The sequence below is a fragment of the Dunckerocampus dactyliophorus genome, chromosome 16, assembly GCF_027744805.1.
Source record: "Dunckerocampus dactyliophorus isolate RoL2022-P2 chromosome 16, RoL_Ddac_1.1, whole genome shotgun sequence".
NCBI classification, from domain to species: domain Eukaryota; kingdom Metazoa; phylum Chordata; class Actinopteri; order Syngnathiformes; family Syngnathidae; genus Dunckerocampus; species Dunckerocampus dactyliophorus.
In genome coordinates this window covers 13,970,508-13,990,346 of record NC_072834.1, presented here as the reverse complement: position 1 = coordinate 13,990,346, position 19,839 = coordinate 13,970,508, and the positions used below count along the sequence as shown (strand labels likewise).

The 19,839-nt window shown below is 41.9% G+C and overlaps 3 protein-coding genes across 4 annotated transcripts; 1 reads left to right on the top strand and 2 right to left on the bottom strand.

Annotated features, from left to right (window-relative positions):
- Positions 1-355: 355 nt before the first annotated feature.
- On the top strand, positions 356-9,165 carry LOC129168797 (methyltransferase-like protein 27). Of its 2 annotated transcripts, XM_054754475.1 has the most exons (7): positions 356-435; positions 2,111-2,136; positions 3,497-3,630; positions 5,960-6,088; positions 8,528-8,663; positions 8,738-8,830; positions 8,908-9,165. In XM_054754475.1, the coding sequence occupies exons 3-7, from the start codon at positions 3,508-3,510 to the stop codon at positions 9,108-9,110; spliced, it is 684 nt and encodes a 227-aa protein (XP_054610450.1). In that variant the 5' UTR covers positions 356-435; positions 2,111-2,136; positions 3,497-3,507; the 3' UTR covers positions 9,111-9,165. The 2 variants fall into 2 exon arrangements, with proteins under 2 accessions (XP_054610450.1, XP_054610449.1); XM_054754474.1 differs by lacking the exon at positions 356-435 and having other exon boundaries at positions 2,092-2,136.
- A 2,475-nt stretch (positions 9,166-11,640) lies between these two features.
- LOC129168790 (claudin-4-like) lies at positions 11,641-13,277 on the bottom strand. Its single transcript, XM_054754461.1, has one exon. It carries the CDS (start codon positions 13,019-13,021, stop codon positions 12,047-12,049), a length of 975 nt encoding a protein of 324 aa, XP_054610436.1. The 5' UTR covers positions 13,022-13,277; the 3' UTR covers positions 11,641-12,046.
- A 3,366-nt stretch (positions 13,278-16,643) lies between these two features.
- On the bottom strand, positions 16,644-18,258 carry LOC129168803 (claudin-4-like). The gene has a single exon (XM_054754485.1). It carries the CDS (start codon positions 18,190-18,192, stop codon positions 17,635-17,637), a length of 558 nt encoding a protein of 185 aa, XP_054610460.1. The 5' UTR covers positions 18,193-18,258; the 3' UTR covers positions 16,644-17,634.
- Between the last annotated feature and the right edge of the window lie 1,581 nt (positions 18,259-19,839).

Sequence of the window (19,839 nt, the reverse complement as noted above, 5' to 3'; positions counted from 1 at the left end):
AACAGTTAGCATACAGAAATATAGTGGTAAAGGATCAATATATTGAATTTATTGTGTATGTGTGTGTTAGCAAGGGGGTGTGTATTTAGCATGCTAACATACACTACCAGTCAAAAGTTTTAGATCACCCCACTTTTTCCAGTTATTAAATAAAATTCAAGTCGTTCAAATCCAAAGAATAGCTTGAAATGGTACAAAGGTAAGTTTTCGAAGTGTCACAAGTTAAAAAAAAAAAAGGTAAGTTTACCCAAAACTGAAAAATAATGTGTATTTCAGAAATATACAAAAAGGCCTGTTTCAGGGACCACAAAATGGGTCAACAATTTAAAGCTGCTTTGCAGAAATGGAGGTTGATCGAGCCTTGGCAGTCGGTCCAACCAATTCCTACAGGTGCTCCAAGTTCTGGAGAGACATACCATCTTAACACATAAAAATGTAAGTTTTTCCTCCAGAGAAATTGGAATGTTATAAGTTATAAGCATGTTATAAGCATGTGGTTAGTTCGGAAGCTACAAGTGGCTATCACGTTCATGGTGCTAACTTAGCAGTAGTAGTCAAAAAAATTTTTAAAAAGTCATTAACAACTTTGCTCTCGTGTTGTCATTATAATATTTGTCTTGTCCTCAAAACACTAGTTGTGTGTGTAAGTTGTTTAACATAAACACAAAGTGCGTCCAGCTTTATGATAGTGACACGATCACAGGGGTCTCCAACAGGTAGCTTGTGAGCTAGCAGTTGAGATGAGTAGCTCACCAAAGGGCCAACTCTTAATAACGATAATGGATAACATTTTATGTAGTGCTTTTCACGCCACCCAAAGCGCTTCACAATGAAGTGAACCAATTATTCATTCACGCCTCAGTCACACACTGGTGGTGGTAATCTCCATCGGCAGTCACAGTTGCCCTGGGGCAGTCCTACAGCCTCTTCAAACACCACCAAATATTCATACACCAGTGTGGGCAGCACTGGAGGCTTGCACAGGGACACAACAATAGTGACTGGGTCCCTAGGTGGAGGGAGTTAGGACTGAACCGGACTGAACCGCCTTCCGGTTGTGTTAGGCCTGCGCATACCTCCTTTGTCAATAAAGTACAATTTAAATGTTGACAGTCACATAAAACATAAATAGCTTTAATAATGATTGCGGTTTGATACACGTGCCCTATTATAAATTAATTTATACCCTTTTAAGTTAAGCAAGACAAATTTCGAAAAGAAAGATATTTAAATTCTTATTTCATTCTGTTAATTGAGTTATTTTGGACTAGAAAAATAATGATTGAACAATTCCTGTATGTATTTGTATTACTTTATTACATGCAGCAAATTAATTTCAGGTTTGTGTCAATTAGTACAAAATTTGTACCAAAGCAATCAATTCGGTTGGACCTGCCTTATTTGTCATTTGTTTCACGGAGTTGGCCACCTAATCGCTGCACAAACACTCGTAATTGTTTACTTCGCATGTTAATACAATATTGAATTATTATCTAGTTTCTTCTGTTTTTAGTACAGATGCTTTAAAAATGAAAAAAATTTGATAGTAATGAAAGTTGTAATGTAAAAAGTATATCATGATCATTTTATATCGTGACCAGCCCCACTAAAACCTGACTGCAGTCTGCCTGAAAATGTCTCATAACGGTCCCAATATATCATAATACCAAGCATCCAATCAGATTGCTCTGCTGTCATCAATACACTGTTCAGGTTTGTGTAAAATAGTACTGAATTTGTTTCACACAAAAAAAGGCGAAAAAACTAAATAAAAAACCAAACTGGTCTGTTGACCCTGCCAGCAAGGTATCCCTTATTTATTTAGTTGGCTAGCTTTAACTACAACACAAAAACACAATACAGATGTCTGAAACAAGTCGACAACTTTTTGCAGGTTTCCATGATTGAAATGCAGCATACATCGACCGCTTTGACGAATAAAGTTGAAGATGGTTTAACAAAGACAGCAACATGTGTTAGCTTTTTAGCATGCAGTCCAAGTGGAGGACTTCCCAGCAGATTGGTTTGAGTCAGAGTGACACCCCCCTCTAGGCAAAGCCCGTGCTCAATTTATTTGACTGCACAAATGAAAATGCTTTCATTTCTGCAGGTGAACTACAAAGACGCTGACTTGCTGTAAGTTGTGTTTCCTTTTGTGTTGTGTTCCTTTAGTTTGTAACAGGTTAGGAATTTTTGTGTATTCTCAGGGCACTGAATTGATCACAACTGGACTGTTTTGGTTGACGTAGAAGAGGAAGGGGCGGAACATTTTCGAAGACAACCACGGCAATGCCCTGAGAATACAATGACCTGGATGAATGGCAATATCCATAGGCATAATTTTTGTGTAGTTTAATCATTTGTTAGAAAACTGTCACTTTTGAACTGCAACTCGCCTATACACGTCACAAGCACAATAGGGTTGCCAGCTGTTTCTTGGAAAACAAATTATCCTGTAGAAAAGTACGAGAAGTATCAGAATCAATATAATGGTGACTTACTCGATGGAGAATTGTCTGTCTGGTCAAGCTGATCTAGGGCGTCTTTTCCAGTTGATTTTGGCTAGGTGGAAAAAAGATTCCACTACTGCAGGTTTTGTTAGGGCTAACTGTTTAATAACAGGATGGACAAATTTATTAATACGAATGAATTACTGGCAGATAGTCAACACGGATACAGAGCTAATATTTCAACCTCCATGGCACTGATTGAAATCACGGAGGAAATTACTACTGCTATAGACCACAGAAAGAGTGCAGCCGCAGTATTCATGGATCTTACAAAAGCCTCCGATACAATTAATCACCACATTTTAAAAACTAAATTAGAAAGGTACGGAATCAGAGGATTAGTTTTGAATTGGGTTAAAAGCTACCTAGCAAACAGGAAACAATTTGTAAAGCTAGGAGAACACACATCTGCAAGTTTATATATTACGTGTGGAGTACCCCAGGGGTCAATAATGGGACCAAAACTGTTCAATTTGTATATCAATGACATCTGTAAAGTGACAAAGGACTTAAAGTTGGTATTATTTGCAGATGATACCACTGCCTTTTGTTCTGGGGAAAGTACGTTCATTAGATTCATTGTTAGCTGCCTCGTGCTAGCAGTTTTTCACTAACTGGAATACACAGAAAATGGAAAGATGTGTGTTCATGTCTCACATAAAGAGTGGATGATGGGCAAAATGTCAAAAAAAGTGCAGTTTTCGTTTAAATTCTGGTCGTGTAATGGTATATGCTTCTGCCTTTTATGTCAGAGGGCGCGGGTTTGATCCCCAGCCAGGGTTGCAGGGGCACCCAATGTGAAAATTAAGCTAAATCATCATACGATTGAGAAAACCCCAAAAGACAGTTATTTTATTCTGTTATTTTGCACAAAAACTATCGAACAATTTGAAAAAAAACATTTTGAAAAAATTGTTCTTTGGTTAATGTGTCAAACAAGCAACTATTTGTGTTACGTTGTCTCTGCTTCCTTCTGACTTTGACAGGTGAGTGCAAAATGTCTGCAGTGGACAGCCGCACATTTGAAATCGTCAAAGATGTTGTCCTGTCAGCTCAACAGAACTGCACGACAGCTGAGAAAATAGACTTCTACAACGTTTGGGCCAGCACCTTTGAGCAGGTAATTAATGCGCTTAGTACATCACAGCACATCATAGCAATCCCACAGTTGTGCCCCCAAGTGGCTGTGAATAGTATATTGATGACAACAGAGCAATCTGATTGGATGCTTGGTCTTACGCTATATTGTGACAATTATAACACATTTTTTCAGGCACACTTCAGTCAGAAAATTATCACAATCTATTTTTCGTCTACATTATCGTCTGATCTCGATTATTATCCCGATTTTTTTATATTGTTTTTAACCTGCCAGTTTTAAAGCATCCGTACTAAAAACAAAAGAAACTCGACATTCGTTCAAAATGTTATTAACATGCAAAGTACACCCATCCATCCATCCATTTTCTATACTGCTTCTTCCTCATTAGGGTCACGGGGGCATGCTGGAGCCAATCCCAGCTGACTTTGGGCGACAGGCGGGGTACACCCTGGACTGGTCGCCAGCCAATCGCAGGGCACATATAGACAAACAACCATTCACACTCACATTCATACCTATGGGCAATTTAGAGTCGCCAATTAACCTCACCTGCATGTTTTTGGAATGTGGGAGGAAACCGGAGTACCCGGAGAAAACCCACGCGCACACGGGGAGAACATGCAAACTCCACACAGAAATGCTGAGGGGAGAATCGAACCCAGTTCTTCCCGATCTCCAAGCTGTTACTGTGTTGGCCAACGTGCTAACCTGCAAAGTACACAACAAAGCAAATTAAACAAGATAAAGGAAAAATACACATTTTACTCAACAGTAAAACGAATGTAGAATAATATAAAATAACACATTAAACCCGTTTAAAGCCCTGAGGGTTTGTGCAGGGATTAGGGTTGCCAAATCCCTAAAAATAAAAAGGTCACCTTGGTGTCAGGGCCAAGAAACCGGATTTTTAGAGTAATACAAATACGTACTATGAATTGGTCGATAATTAATTTTTCTGTTCAAAATAACACAAGTAACAGAATTAAATAATAATTTAAATATCTCTTTTTATAGAAATCTGTCCTGCTTGTCTTAAAACAGCATCAATTCATTGTCCATAACAGTATTTATAATAGTGCAGGTGTATCCAATCTCCATCACTATTAAAGCTATTTGTCTTTTACGTGATATTTTATGTCAACATTTAAATTGTACTTTATTTACAAAGCAGGTTGTTATACGCCCTAGCTGGAGGAAACACCAGAGACCGAATGTAAAGAACAGATACCAATTCCCGAATTTCGATTCCCGAAAGCCACTTTGACAACCTCTTTGCTCTAAACATGAATTTATTCACTTTAAATTTTAAAAAAAAGAAAAACAGCAGGGTTTTAACAAAAAAGTCCATCAGTCCAAAAGTCCATCAGAAGTCCAACTGACATCTCCCTCCGAAAATGCAGCCAATGAGAGAGCCGCAGTCATCCAACACAGCGACACAAATAAATACACACCTGCACAGACTCAAAGGCAATTGATACCACAAAAAAACCTTTCTGTTCCCTTCTTATGCAGGATCTGCAGGCTAAAATTCTGCACAAGAAGTGCACCACTGCATCTATCTTTTTATTTATGCTATTTTGTGGTCATTTGTCATTAAATAGAAGCATTATGTCTGAATGGAACAGTTATACAAATATTCAGAGTTGAAGCAAATATTCTTTCACCCTTTGGTGAGCTGTTCAACTCAGCTGCTAGCTCACCAGCTACCTGTTGGAGACCCCTGTGATAGCGTCACTCCACTCCTGATCAAAATTTTGCAATTTTTTAACTGGTCTTAACATTTTGATCAGGAATGTATCACAAAGCCGGACACACTTTGTGTTTATGTCAAACAACTTAAACACACAATAATGTTGTGAGAACAAGACACAATTATTATAATGACAACACAAGAGCAAAGTTGTTAAATGACACTTTCAGAATTTTTGCTACGACTGCTAAGGTAGCACTTACCACATAAACTTGATACTCACCTGTAGCTTCCCTGTGGGACAGAAACTAGATCCAAACTAAGAGCATTGCTTGTTTCGGAGTCCAACGACCAGAAGCTGGGCGAATAACCCTAGCTAGCTAGCTGTCCACATCATTTTGGAGATACCCACACCACTGCTACACAATTGATGTTCAAAATAGCTTCATCTTCCGAGGATAACTCCAACAAGTGGAGCGTGAAAAGGTTGATTCTGATTCCACCATATGCTACCAGCTGATCATCGTAGTCGACCAAAAATGTATCCTGATCACTGACCACGATCATATAATCACCAAGCCCTAGGTTTTATAATGATTCTTGTGTAGTGTGTCAACAAAGACGTGTTTGTTCTGAAATTTCAACTCCATTCAACAGGATTCAACAGTTGTTGACTACCGTGCACCCAGTCTGGCAGCCAGCGCTGTCTCCACCCACTTCAGTGGCAAGCGCCAAGCCGCTGTGGTGCTGGACGTGGCCTGTGGCACAGGAATGGTGGCCAAACTGGTACACAGCACCTTTAACATGCATGAGACACTCAACATTTTTTTAAGTATTGTCAATTAAATAATTCTACAATAATAATAATAGTAATAATAGTCACCTTTACACTCGTATTAGCCAATATAGTAGACAGAATAACAGAAATAAGACATATTAGACATACTCATGTTTGTGTATGTTGCAATAAAAAGGATCCGCATGTGTGGAGGACAGGAAGTGACGTCGAGGGTTCAGAGTTGAATTTTAGCTTTGCGTGGGTTACAGCTGCAACAGTAGCCCAGTAGTGTTGTTATAAGCATTATTATTATGTGATTATTACTGTGTCTGTTGTGGGATCAGTCAAACCTGCAATAAAAGCCTATTAGTCTTGTGTGTCTCATTGAACATTACAGTAACATTACTGACACCTAGTGACCAGTGTAGTGTACTACATAGCATCAGAATTTTAAGGTGTGTTCTGAATGCCTTATATTTGTATTTTAATTCATTTAGTCATTTTTATGCTTGAAAATGCTTAATTTAGGGAAAAAAACTGTTATATGCTAAACTATCTGAACTAAACATCCACATCTTAGCTTTATGTTATCAGCGACAAAGCAATAGAGTGTAATATCTCATAATATATTCCTGATCAAAATTTTAAGACCAGTTGAAAAATAGCAAAAATTTTGATTTTGGTCTGTTGGCTCTTAAGGAGGTTGAAAGTAGAACTTCAAACTCAAACAAGAAGAAATGAGGTGACACACAAAAACATTTTTGAGTAAAGAATTTATTGCAAACAAGCATTAAAGTGAAATAGGCTGTTCATCAGCTGATCAGAAGTTTAAAACCACAGCATTTAAAAGGCAAACTCTTGGCAAAAATGTGGCTTCAGTGTCATTTTCTGTCAGGTGTTCACACTGCCATGATCGTTTGATGGCAAAGGCAAAAAAGCTTTGTCCCTTTGAATGCGGTCGGATTGTTGAGCTGTGTAAGGAAGGCCTCTCAAGGCCCTCATTGCTTGTAACCTTGGCGGTCCTGATGGCTTCCAATGTTACAGGTATGACAAGGAGATCCCACCTGAGATGTTTTCCGCACAGTACAGTGGAGGGGGTGCCATCATGATCTGGGGTGCTTTTTCCTTCAATGGAACAAAGGAACTTCAGGTTGTGCAGGGGCGTCAAACGGCAGGTGGCTATGCGGAGATGTTGCAGGTGGCATCCCTGGTGACTGAAGACCCTCGTCTATGTGGTCATGACTGGCTTTTTCAGGACAAATTTTGGTTATTTGAGAACATATTGTTCAAAATAAGCATCTCATGACTGTACTTGTAGTCATCATGTCATGATTGGTGTAAGGCAGTGTTTGGATCCCAAATGCAGGGAGGACAAGGCAAGGTGTTACACTTGCGTGTGCGGAGGACCACAGAATGCGGAGGGCGGGTGAGCGAATGACAATAGGCTTTCAGCGTGGAGGTAATCACAGTAGTGAACAGAAAGCGCTGAGGTCCGCAGCTTGCGGTGCCCCAGGAAAAAAGGTCCTCAACACAAAACTTGCAAAAAGAATAGGACAAGGGACAACTGGAACACCCCAGCTGTGGAGACACCGAGTCTTGAAGAGCTTGAGCAGTTTGACGAACCACGAGTGTACTGTCTGAGTTGACATGGAAGGAACCAGCGTCTCACAGCTGCCCCGTGTTAAGTAGGGGGAAGGACTAATGAGCTGCAGGTGTGCCCAGTTTTCCCGGCTCCTGCTGCACGCCAAGCTGTGACAGAGAGAGACGGAGAGAACAGGGTGCAGCAGCAGGTGACGCCACACAAGGTTTGAAACAAAAAGCTTAATACAAAGGTAGTCATTCGCAGGAGTAAGAAATATATACATATACTTATACAAAAATATAAATAGTCTAACTAAAGTACAGGGTGTAGCCACACAAAAAGGGAAACAAAAAAAGGCCTAGGGGATGGATGGCAAGGGAAGTTTACGAAAATGGACATCACTTCCAGACAGTGGATGTCCTCCAGGAAGCCATCTTCACCACCTGGAAACACCTCCAGGAAACACTGGCATCAAGCATGCCCAAACCAATTTCTCAGGTGATCAACAAGACTGGTGCAGCTACTCATTACTGACCCCTTTTATGAAAATTTTATTTCTGTATTGTAAAGAAATAAAATGTTTGATCAGCTGATGAACAGCCTATTTCCCTTTCATGGTTATTTGCATTAAATTGCTCACTCAGAAATTTTTGTCTCACTTCCATTTCTTCTTTTTGCATTTTAAAGCTCTACTTAGAACCTCCTTAAGATCCAACTGTGCAAAAATGTAGAATTTTGCAATTTTTCAACTGGTCTTAAAATTTTGATCAGGACTGTATTTCATTAGGAGTGAATTCATTTTATTTCTACAATATTTGCCAAAGACCAATGAAAAATGAGCTGAAATATTGATTCTTTGGTGCAGATGAAGAAAAACGGATTTGAACATTTCGTGGGTGTGGATGGAAGTGAGGCGATGCTGCAGCGGGCCACAGAGACTGGACTCTACCAGGACCTGAAGCTGGCTGTGCTCGGCCAGAATCCGCTTCCTGTCCAATCAGGTCATTAATTTATTCATGTCTGTTGCGCACCCACACAATGATCTTATAACGTCACATGGTGTCTCCCCATGCAGATCACTTTGACGTAGTGGTAATCGTTGGTGCTCTGAGCATGGCCCACATTCATGTGAAGGTCATCAGGGAGCTGTGTCAGGCTGCCAAACAGGGTGAGAATTTTGGGTGCAACTATACCGTTATGGTTCTGTGTGTGTGGTATCTTGACTTGTAACTCCTTGCCACACAGGCGGCCTCATCTGCATGACGACCAGGGGTAACATTGACAACCTGAGCTACAAAGCGGCCTTGGAGGACGAGATAAAGCAGATGGAGGAGGAGGGACTGTGGTGTTGCGTCGAGGTCACAGAGGTGAAGGAGTGGGAGAGAGCAGTGACTGCGTACGAGGAAGGCTACATACCTGGATGTGTGTATCTCTTTAAGAAGCTTTAAGTGTGACATAAGCACTAAGTCACAGTTTGTTATATGCAATACAGCTATGAATAAACACCACCATTATTCATTCAAGTTGTTAGCCACTTTCTGCACCTTGTTACCTCCTTCACACAATCATGTCCACTTTTAAGATGACAAAAACACACACAAACCCTAAAAACAACTCCATGAAAGAAATGCTGCATTTGATCCAAAATTTATAATTCTGTTTCATGGTTGAACACAGCCTATTATTTGAAAAAAACATGCATATTTAAGCAAATTTAACCTATTTTTTCTATAAATTATTTTTAAGCATAAAATACGGAATCACAGGAATGACAAAATTAAAAGGGAATACACGTGGAAATATAAAGACAATAATTTAATAAATATACAAATATAGTCATGTTCTTTTTCCATTTTGTCTTTGTTTTTTCTGTATTGTCTTTGTTTTTTCCATTTGCTTTTTGTCATTGCATTTACTTGATGGCTCAAGATGGCCAGTAAAGGCAAAGACAATACGATGACGTGGGCGCGTCATTCTGCCAGGGTGACTACTTCATATCTGATCACACGATTCCTGCTTAAAGTGCTCATGACACCAAAAAAAAAGTTTGCAAAAATAACAAAATGAAAGTACTCGTTTAATAAAACATTTTTGTCAACTGCTGTCATGGATAAATAAACTATGAAATAGGAGTGAAATTAAGTGGTTATTTTCACACGATTTGGATACGCCCCCCAGCGAGTTGCTGAACCGCCGCCATCTTGGCTATGACTTCGACCCTGGAAACCCTTTCAACTGTCGTCACTCCATGGAGCACCAACAAAGCCAGGGATGGCAGAAATTAAACATTGAAACGATGGACTCATTTGGTATAATTGATTCAGAAAAAGAATCGATTTTTTGGAACGTTGGAAACATCTCCCCACAGCGACATCTGGTGGCCAATTGTAAAACATCATATATTAAGCAAGCATAGATGTTTATTGATGACCACATATCTGAGGTCAAGCTGACAGCATTGGCCATTTTCACTTGAACCATCGCTTTCTCTTTGGTCTCAGTGTATCTGGATTTCAACATTGTTTTCAATGTATTTCTGGATGGAAGGAGGTAATTGGGGTCAAGTTTCTTGACAGAATTCGCCTTCCTGTCAAAGAACAAGAAAAAAGACTGAGTTAGGAAGAATGCTGCCGTGCAACTTCATGTGTTGTATTGTAAATCTATGCAACTGTATGTAAACATAGAACCATATGACCTCTTTTAGTCACTAAGTGCATAAATGACTTTATTGTAAATGATGACAAATTGCAAATTTCTTTTTGCACCATTTGTAATTTTTACAATTATTATTCAGTCATTTTTTCTTCTTCACACTCTTTTTGAGCATAACTGAATCAATTTTAATTTTAGATCTTACATGTATTCTGTTGAACGTCTTTGCATTATCCGATGCTGGTCATTTGTGCTGTTTACTCACTTGCTTGAAATAAATGAAAATGAATGAATGAATTGCATTGCTGTTCATTTTGTCTTTCAACTTCTTTGCACATTTTTTAATTTGCACTATTCTTTGGGGTGTTTATTGAGATTTCTTTGTGTGGTTTTCGGCTTCTGACACTTTATCTGCACACTGGAGCTGTCATGAGGCATCCAGGAAACTTCACTCAGGTATATCACCTGACTCTGGGATCCTAGTTATTTCGGCCCGGCCAATCGTGAAATATTGTTTTACAACTTTGTGCAGCACTTTGGAAACTGTTTACAAAATGTGCTATATAAATCAAGTGGATTGGAATGGCTTGGATTTGTGCTTGACTTGACCTCATGAAGTTCCTAAGTGACGATGGGAAAAAATGGGTTGTCATGTGACTATCCCAATACGGCAGTAAGGTAGCTCATTTCCAAAAGCTCATTTTTCAAAATTGTAATGCTAATAGAGTGTCGCACATTACCATTAAACTTTTCTTTCCATATTTCTTCAATAAATCCATGTAAAACAGGCTAGGAAAATCTAGCTATCTGGCTTTTACCCTAAAAATTGCTGTGGAAAGTCTGCCCTGACATATTTGTCACAACAGCAAAAGTGCTAATAAGACACTCAATAAATGTCACTGTTTAAATAATTTTCAATAAATATATGTTTTTTTTAAAGTCAAAGTGTATTTGTGGCACTAAGCACAAAAAAGGTCAAATTGAGTTCTTTTTGAATAACGAGTAGATTGACCACGAACAATGGGGTCTTCAATGTGTTCCACTTGTTCAGTGGTGTATCCACCATTTTTTTGTCTTTAAGCACAAATGGTTCTTGGTTGTTGTGGGTTAAGATTCCCATGAGTTTATAGTAATAAGAGTGTTTACGTCAAAAGCAAAAACAAAAGGTCCCAAATGATGCAGGAACACGATGAGTGAAACCAAGGAAGAAGTCCGCAAACACGGCAGCACACTTTCTGTCAAACCAGTTTGACCAGTGGAAGACAGCAGATGTCCCGCGGGTGAGGAACGGGGGTGGATCTGTGACGCTATTGAAACCATGACGAAAAGCTTGCAACTGCTGTTTAATGAAAAATAAAATAAAATACACACAAATCAGTCTAAAAACAATCTATTCAAAAGATGAAGTTAAAAAGTCACATTTACACACAAGTGCACATTATTGTTATTATTCAGTTCATTTATTTACTGGCTGTTATATTACCTTTCTGTTATTTACTGTCTTATTGTTTCCTGGGATCTTGGGACATCTTCCGTCGACCAGTCAGCGGCAAGCAAGTGTCTTTGTTATTAAAACGTCACGGTATAATTCATATATATTAAAAATCACACATTGTGACACGACTTAAATACGCTTAAAGAGTATTTTGTGAGTTGTGTTGCGGTACCTGTAGAAGAAGTACCCAGAAGTAAGTAAGTAGTAAAAAGACTACAAATGAAGTTTGTCCACATGTCAGATGTACGTCTTTGATGGGTTGGCAGACGCGTCCTCGTGTTCACTCTTGGTCGAGTCTAAAGTCTGGTCCAGCTCAGCCCGCTGCAGCTGAGACTTGGTGGACAGAGCCTCGCTTTGCTCCGATGGTGCCGAGTCCTGTCGCTTCAACTGAGACTTGGTTGAGGGGGCCCAGGACCTCTCGGACCCTTGTCTGAGACCTGGCTCAGGTCCGTCTGTCCAAGTGGTCCTGGCAGGCGGCTCAGACTTTGCGGAGGTCCCCTCGTAGCCCGGAGGCCGGTTGAAAACCGCCCCGGCTGGCTTAGCTGCTGGTATCCTGTTGTGCTGTGAGCCGGGCCTGTTGGACCCGTTTGAGGAACGGACCACCAGGTATCGAACCGATGGGCTCTTGTCAGCGTCGTGCGCTTTGAGGGGGCACGTGGAGCTGATGAACAATCCCCCTCCAAGGATGAGCAAGATGGATGCCCCCCAGCCGATGTACAAGCACGCACCAATCTCCCGGCGCTGAGCATCAATGGCAGCACTGTAGAATTTCCTGACCACAGCGCCAGCCGCCCACGAGGTGGGAATCAAACACAGTAATCCTGTGACGATCAGCACCGCCCCCGCCGCCACCGCCACTCTCCCTTTGGACCCGGGCCGCTCGTCATCCATGAAGCGGGTGCACTTCCCCCCAACAAAGGCCAGGATGAGGCCCGCGGCGCCAGTCACGATGGCGAGTACGATCAGCGCTCGGGCGGCCTGCAGGTCGGCGCTGAGCGCCAGGAGCGACTCGTAGGGCTTGCACTGGATCTGCCCCGTGCTCTGGACCACGCAGTTCATCCAGATGCCCTCCCAGATGGTCTGCGAGGTGACGATGGTGCTGCCCACGAAGGCCGTCACCCTCCACATGGGCAGCAGGCAGCTGATGATGATGCCCACCCAGCCCAGCAGGCAGAGGGCGCTGGCCAGCATCTGCATGCCCATGGACGCCATGGCAACGTCAATCAGATGTCTTTTCCCTTCTCCTCCTTCTTGTTGGTCCACATGTGACAGACGCCTGGTTTGAGTGCCTTCTTGTTAGCTTGCAAGTGTCCAGGTGCTTTTTTCCAGGTGTGTCTCACTTTGGACTTGTTCTTGTTTCGTTCAGCCCCTCCCCTACTGTATCTTCATCTTCCCCTCCTCCCTGGGCCTCTGTAGCCTTCCTTGTTGTTGAAATATTCAGCAGCGTCCTGTGCCTGTTGTCGCCTGAGCGACTGGCAGACTATAACTACTCAGGTGGAGACGCACCACACCTTCTCTTTAGGGACCTGAGGGGGCGGAGTCTTGAAACAGTGACATCATGTCATCCATTCCTTTCACATTGTCTGCCTGACGAGGTTAGGGAAAAATAACACACGCATGCCTCACTTTATCACTGTGTGTGTCAGCCTCTTCAATCACAATGTATACCACAGGGTTCAGTAACATGAAATAAATAAGAATCAAACCAGAGATTTAATTTTTGGACCATGCATGTTACTGACATATTCAATTTGAATGTGTCCAAGTAAAACTGTGAGTTATGTTCTGCACACTCGTCTTTCAAGCCTACCTTGCAGTTGGTCAGTTTCAGTTAGTAAATCCATATTTTTTTTTACTAGATCTATTGTACAATAATATAGAATAATCCGGATCAGCTTACACAAGTATGCTTACACAAACAAGGAATTTGACTTCGGTTAAACTGTGTACATATGTACAGTGAGAGCTCACTGTACATATGTACACAACACTTCAGAAATAAATAAATACCCATCCATCCATCCATCCATTTTCTATACCGCTTCATCCTCACTAGGGTCGCGGGGGCATGCTGGAGCCTATCCCAGCTGACTTCGGGCGACAGGCAGGGTACACCCTGGGCTGGTCGCCAGCCAATCGCAGGGCACATATAGACAAACAACCATTCACACTCACATTCATACTTATGGACAATTTAGAGTCACCAATTCACCTCACCTGCATGTTTTTGGAATGTGGGAGGAAGCCGGAGTACCCGGAGAAAACCCACGCGCGCACAGGGAGAACATGCAAACTCCACACAGAAATGCCCAGAGGAGAATCGAACCCAGGTCTTCCCGATCTCCAAGCTGTGTTGGCCAACGTGCTAACCACCGTGCGGCCTAAATAAATACAGTAATTAAAAAGTAATTAAAGAGTAAAACTGAGATGTGCAAAAGGGATAATAATATAATGACAGTGCAATTCAAGCAAGTGGGTGTGTGATGAATAAACCGGGACGTTAGCGGTAAACAGACGTCTCAAGCGACACACAGAAATGCAACTTTTATCTTTATTATTGTGATTAAGGATCGACTAACTCAGCGGGAAGATACAGCGGTATCTGTAACAAAAGTTATCCCTTCGCTTGTAGCGGCTAGTTATGTAGAAAAAAAGTAAATTGTTCGATGGCTCCTGAACTCCACTCTACAAATGTGTTTTCTACTCTTCCATTTGTGGAACTATTATTTCATGATTAATTGGAAAATGTGTCCATTGCTCAAACCTTTTTAATATGTTACCTTGACTTCGGCTGCATTGTCTTTTGCATAATCCTGATCATTTCTTGTATATGTCTCATGTTTGATAGTAAATGCTAACTGCTAACATGAACTGTATAAAATATGAAGCTATGTGGCAATTTTGACTGACATACGACTCCGGTTATGTACAGAGCTATTGAAGAACTATGTGTAATTATCTTCACTGCCATATTGAATTGAATTGTGAATTCCTTTCCATTCCATTTTCTTCCGCTTATCTGGGTTCGGGTTGCGCGGGCAGCAGTCTCAGTAGGGAGGGCCACACTTCCCTTTCCAGCTCCACTGGGAGCTCACAGCTGGCCTGGGACATAATCTCCTAGGTCCGCCCCAATGCCTCCTACCGGCTGGGCATGCCCGGAACATCTCACCAGCGAGGCAACCAGGAAAGGTGGTGACGGGCCAGACAAAGATTCAGAAGATCCTATGAGAAACTCAGAAATGAGGGGCCACACCTCGCCCTGGAGCCAGGCCCGGTGGAGGGACTTGCAGGCGAGCGCCTGATGGTCGGCCATTCACCAGTGGGCCCTGGCCAGGCCCAGCCAACGATAGAACCACCACCTGCTGGGGCAAGCAGTGCGTATTGGGTATTGGGTGCAGTGTGTATTAGGGGGTGGTCGAGGGCGGCCGCCAAGGCTGTTCTGGTAGGTGTTGAGGCAGGGCCGGCTGAGGAGGATGCTGATGCAGATTCTCTCTGTGTTACTTATGACATGGATGGAGTGCTGGTCTGCAGCTGTCTGACAAAGGCTGCAGCGTCTGGGTCCCGGGGCACAATGGGTCCCTTCACTCAATGTGTGACTTAACAATGGACTCGTCTGCCATTCTACACATGAAATTAGCCTTTTAAGTTCTGTCAATTGAGCTTCCATTTTTAAATGGTTCCCGATTTCTCGTCAAAGGTTTGCTTTGGAACTTTCTAAGGAACTTTATCCACTATCCTTTCCATCCAACAACTGCTCCGATGCTTATCAAACTGCCAACAGTCAAACTGCTCTTTTGGACGTTAACCAGCCTGCATTTGAAAAGGTTGAGAAGACAGTTAGATGTAGTTACATATACAGTAGGCCTCTCTTGGCACATGTTAGATAGCGTGACCAGAGCAGACTGGTTCATTCGCTGTACCTGTATCACTCGCTTCTGGCCTTGCATTTGCTTATCACAACCTTTGGCACTCTTAGTTTTGACCGGCGCCAACCAGCTACGACCACTGTGTCACACCTAGACACATGCGTCAGGATGTGTTGTCTACTCCTCCTTTGTTTTTGTTATAGTCAAGGATAATTGTGGGCTTTTTGATGATACAGCTGCGTCTTTGTGAAGAGTGGACATAAGTATCACATTTTTGGACAATATGAGACAACAGTGGTGGTGTCTGTAAAAGCAAACTCTTTTCAGCGACAGTGGCACAAACAACTCAAAACATGTCTTGATGTCACTGACTCTGGTCACAGAAAACCTTTTAATTCCATGGGTCATTTTGATGACATTAGCAGCAGCATTTGGTCCACAGAGGTGGCATTTCTAACTTGCCTATAAGTCAATGAATAGATAAGAGATAATAGATATATGCATAAATCTATTATGCTGTCTGTCTAGCAATAATGCAGTGCTTTTTTATGATATAATTATTGGGTTTTTTTCCAAAGTACAAATATAGAACAATAGACAAATTGAATTACATAAAGTCTATGAATCTAGTCAGGATGCCTCCCGGACGCCTCAGGTGTTCAGGGCAAGTCAGACCTCGGGGCAAGAAGGCCTCGGGGAAAACCCAGGACACATTGGAGAGACTATGTCTCCCAACTGGCCTGGGATCGCCTCGGGATCTGCCGGGAGGAGCTGGATGAAGTGGCCGGGGAGAGGAAAATCTGGGCCTCCCTGCTTAGGCTGCTGCCCCCGCGACCCGATCTCGGATAAGCGGTAGAAGATGGATGGATGGTATGAATGAAAGTATAAAATTCATTCATAATTGATTTTATGAATCCATTTATTTAAACCACATAATAAATTACATTCACCAAACCCAAAACGTCAAAGAAGCCCAAAATGTAAACAAAGAATTGCTGACGCATGTGCATCATAAATAAAGAGCTCTGCCTGAAGTGCTCTGATCATTATGGCTCTTGTAGACGTGACACCGCACAGATATGAATTTACATGCCTGTCGCCATCTAGTGTTGAAACTGAGAAGTGCAACAGAGTTGATCTCATGCATCTTGTGCGGGCCATATTCAGTTATATAGTCAAAATTTGCCGCGGGTCACTAAAATCTGGACCGCGGGCCGCAGTTTGGATGCCCCTGCCCTAAAGCTTACATGATTAGAAGAGGAGCTGGCTGTCAGTGTGTTTGTTGGCTGACAGTGCATTTATGATTTCAGTTTTGGCTCTAATTATTGCTATAAAATGGTATTATTATAACAATACAATGGTCATCATTTCAACCAGAGCATTTTAACATTTTTGGGGTTTTATTTTGTTGAAATAGAGTTTCCTGACAAAAAGCCTTGATGCAATAAACACATGTTCTGTGATTCTTTTATGCATTTCGAGTATAGTAAGTATACTTAACAAAATGAACTTCAAGTATACTTTTTGCTAAGGGTTGGTGTGGAGGAACTCATCAAAGGCCCTCTCCCATGTGCATGCATACGTTATTCTTGCGTCATGTTAGTCTTTTCAAAGAAGCATTTCCTCGGAGGAGGACATTGGTCAAATAACATAAATAACAAATAACAGCTTGCAACATTTATGTCACGTGGCATATTTTGTACAGCGCAAGTCACAATATTCTTCTTTATGTGCTATCCAGATATCAGATAAAAACACAGCGTAAAAGAAAACACACAATCAAACACAACTATGAGCACATTTACAAAATGTATTTACAGTCACATCAGTGGACACAGTTGTATTGTACTTTATATGCTAGAAATTAAAGTAGGAAAAGGTTCCGACCAAAGTTCGAAGTAAACTGAAAGTAAACAGTGTACATGTGACCCTCACTATTTGATGAGGCATTGGCTGCTTTTAGCATCTGTACGTGGAGCAAATGAGCACACCCCCAATGACGAGCAGTGCTCCGGAAGCCCAGCCCACGTAGATGGAGGCACCCAGCTCCCCTCGCCTCTCCTCGGTGGGCAGTGGGTTGAAGAAACCTGTGATGATGCTGTGGGCAGACACGCTGACGGGAATGATGCACAAGAGGCCGGCTATCACAAAGACCACGCCCCCCGCCAGCCCCACGTTGGCTTTGGTGGGCCAGTCGTGGCGGAAGAAGGTGGTGCATCGAGCCCCAAGCACAAACAGTCCAACGGCCACCACGCTGACGGCCAAGGAAACGCACACCAAGGCCCTGGAGGCCTGCAGCTCACGGGGAAGCGCCAAAATGGAATCGTAAGCCTTACACTGCGAATGGCCCGTGCTCTGGATGACGCAGTTCATCCACAGACCCTCCCAGAATATCTGAGAAGTGACGATGTTGGAGCCCACGAAGGCCGTCACCTTCCAGGCAGGCAGCCCGCATATAAGGACGGTCCCCAGGAGGCCGATGATGGCCAGGCTGATGCCCACCAGCTGAGTGTGCATGTTGCTTCTGCACACAGCTGAGAGTCTGCATGTGGAGAAGTTTGGAATCGACGCAGCCAAACTAAACAACTCTCACCTGAAACCCTGCCACTTCAACACAAGACAAACAAGGGAGGGACTCGGCTAGTTTGGAGATCAGGTTTCTCGCTCGTCCTGATTCCTGCATTGTTAACCCAAGAGAAGAAGGAGGAGGAAGTAGCAAGTACTTAAAAAAACAAAAAATGCCTTTTCCAAGGCTGTTAAGTGCATGCCTACGACAGAGTATTAGAGCCACATAAAAAAAACAACAACTGAGATTTCTAGAATAAAGTCCTAAATTTATGAGAATAAAGTCATACATTTACAAGAAAAAAAGTGGTAATATTACAAGAATAAAGTCATAAAATCACGAGAAAAAAAGTCATAAATTTACAAGAATAAAGTAATAAATTCACGAGAATAAAAGTCTTAAATTTAGGTGAAAAAGTCAGAATATTACAAGAATAAAGCCATAAATTCATTAGAAAAAAAGTCGTAAATTTACAAGAATAAAGTCGTAATATTACCAGAATATAGTCGTAAATTTATGAGAAAAAAAAGTAATTTTCTTGTGAGAATATATTCACGAGAATAAAGTCGTGATATTATGTGTCGTACGTGTCGGAGGGAAAATAGAGCATGGCTCTTCAGGAAGGAAGGAAACTTTCCTCTTGCTTCAGGCAAGCTTTTATTTATAACGTGGCAGCAAAACAGAGCAGTTGAGCACAAACAGATTAGCAAGGCTAGCCCTTCTCACTTCTGCCTTCCTTAGCCCGCCCCCTCCACATGCCCAAGGTCACATAAGTCCCCTCTTTTCATAGCTGTCTGAGGCAATGCCTGTAACATAAAGTTTTTTCTTGAAAATTTACAACTTCATTCTCGTAAATTTACAACTGTATTCTCGTAGTATTGCCATTTTTTTCTCTTACGAATAAAGGGATACATTTACGACTTTATTTTCGAAATCTCAGATTATTTTAATACTCTGTCGTAACAGGCATTGCCTGAGACAGCTATGAAAAGGGTGGACTTATGTGACCTTTGGCCTTAGGCAAAGGTAATATTACGCCTTTTTTTCTCGTAAATTTATGACTTTTTTCTTGTATATGTAGGATTTTATTCTTTTCAATTGGTGACTTTATTCTCAAAATCTCAGATTAGTTTTTTTTTCACTGTGGCTCTACTATTCTGTCACACATGCCAAAACAAACAGGTGGCGCTGTAACATCAAGATCAACAAAGTCCTGAGTGGAAACGATGATTCACATTGGATTTACTCTTCAAAGTCACTTTAATATTTTGCAGACCTCCACCAAGGCCACTTGCAACAGATGCCAGCTCACACTGTGGCAGTGTGAGTATGTCACGTCAGCTTCACTCCCGATGCCTCAAGAGCTGTGCTGCACAGTGGGTTGACAGCCGGGGCTTTTAGCTCACTGGCTGGTGCTGCTCAACTTAACCCTCATTTGGCAGGTATATGTGGTCGTGTGCTCAAGCAGGTCTGCAATGCGCAAACGACCACTGTTACCTCTTAAACCTCTTAAAGAGCAAATGAGTTTTAGCGGCAGAGGAATGCCAATTCTACCGTTGCAGCAGCTAAGAGTTAGCTTTCAAGCTAGATGAAGCCTG

Bases quoted from the DNA above. Each gene is read 5' to 3' on its own strand.
- LOC129168797 (XM_054754475.1), top strand. From the start codon at position 3,508: ATGTCTGCAGTGGACAGCCGCACATTTGAAATCGTCAAAGATGTTGTC. The intron at 8,664-8,737 runs GTCATTAATTTA...CTCCCCATGCAG, and splicing joins TCCGCTTCCTGTCCAATCAG to ATCACTTTGACGTAGTGGTA. The intron at 8,831-8,907 runs GTGAGAATTTTG...CTTGCCACACAG, and splicing joins GTGTCAGGCTGCCAAACAGG to GCGGCCTCATCTGCATGACG.
- LOC129168803 (XM_054754485.1), bottom strand. From the start codon at position 18,192: ATGCACACTCAGCTGGTGGGCATCAGCCTGGCCATCATCGGCCTCCTG.
- LOC129168790 (XM_054754461.1), bottom strand. From the start codon at position 13,021: ATGGCGTCCATGGGCATGCAGATGCTGGCCAGCGCCCTCTGCCTGCTG.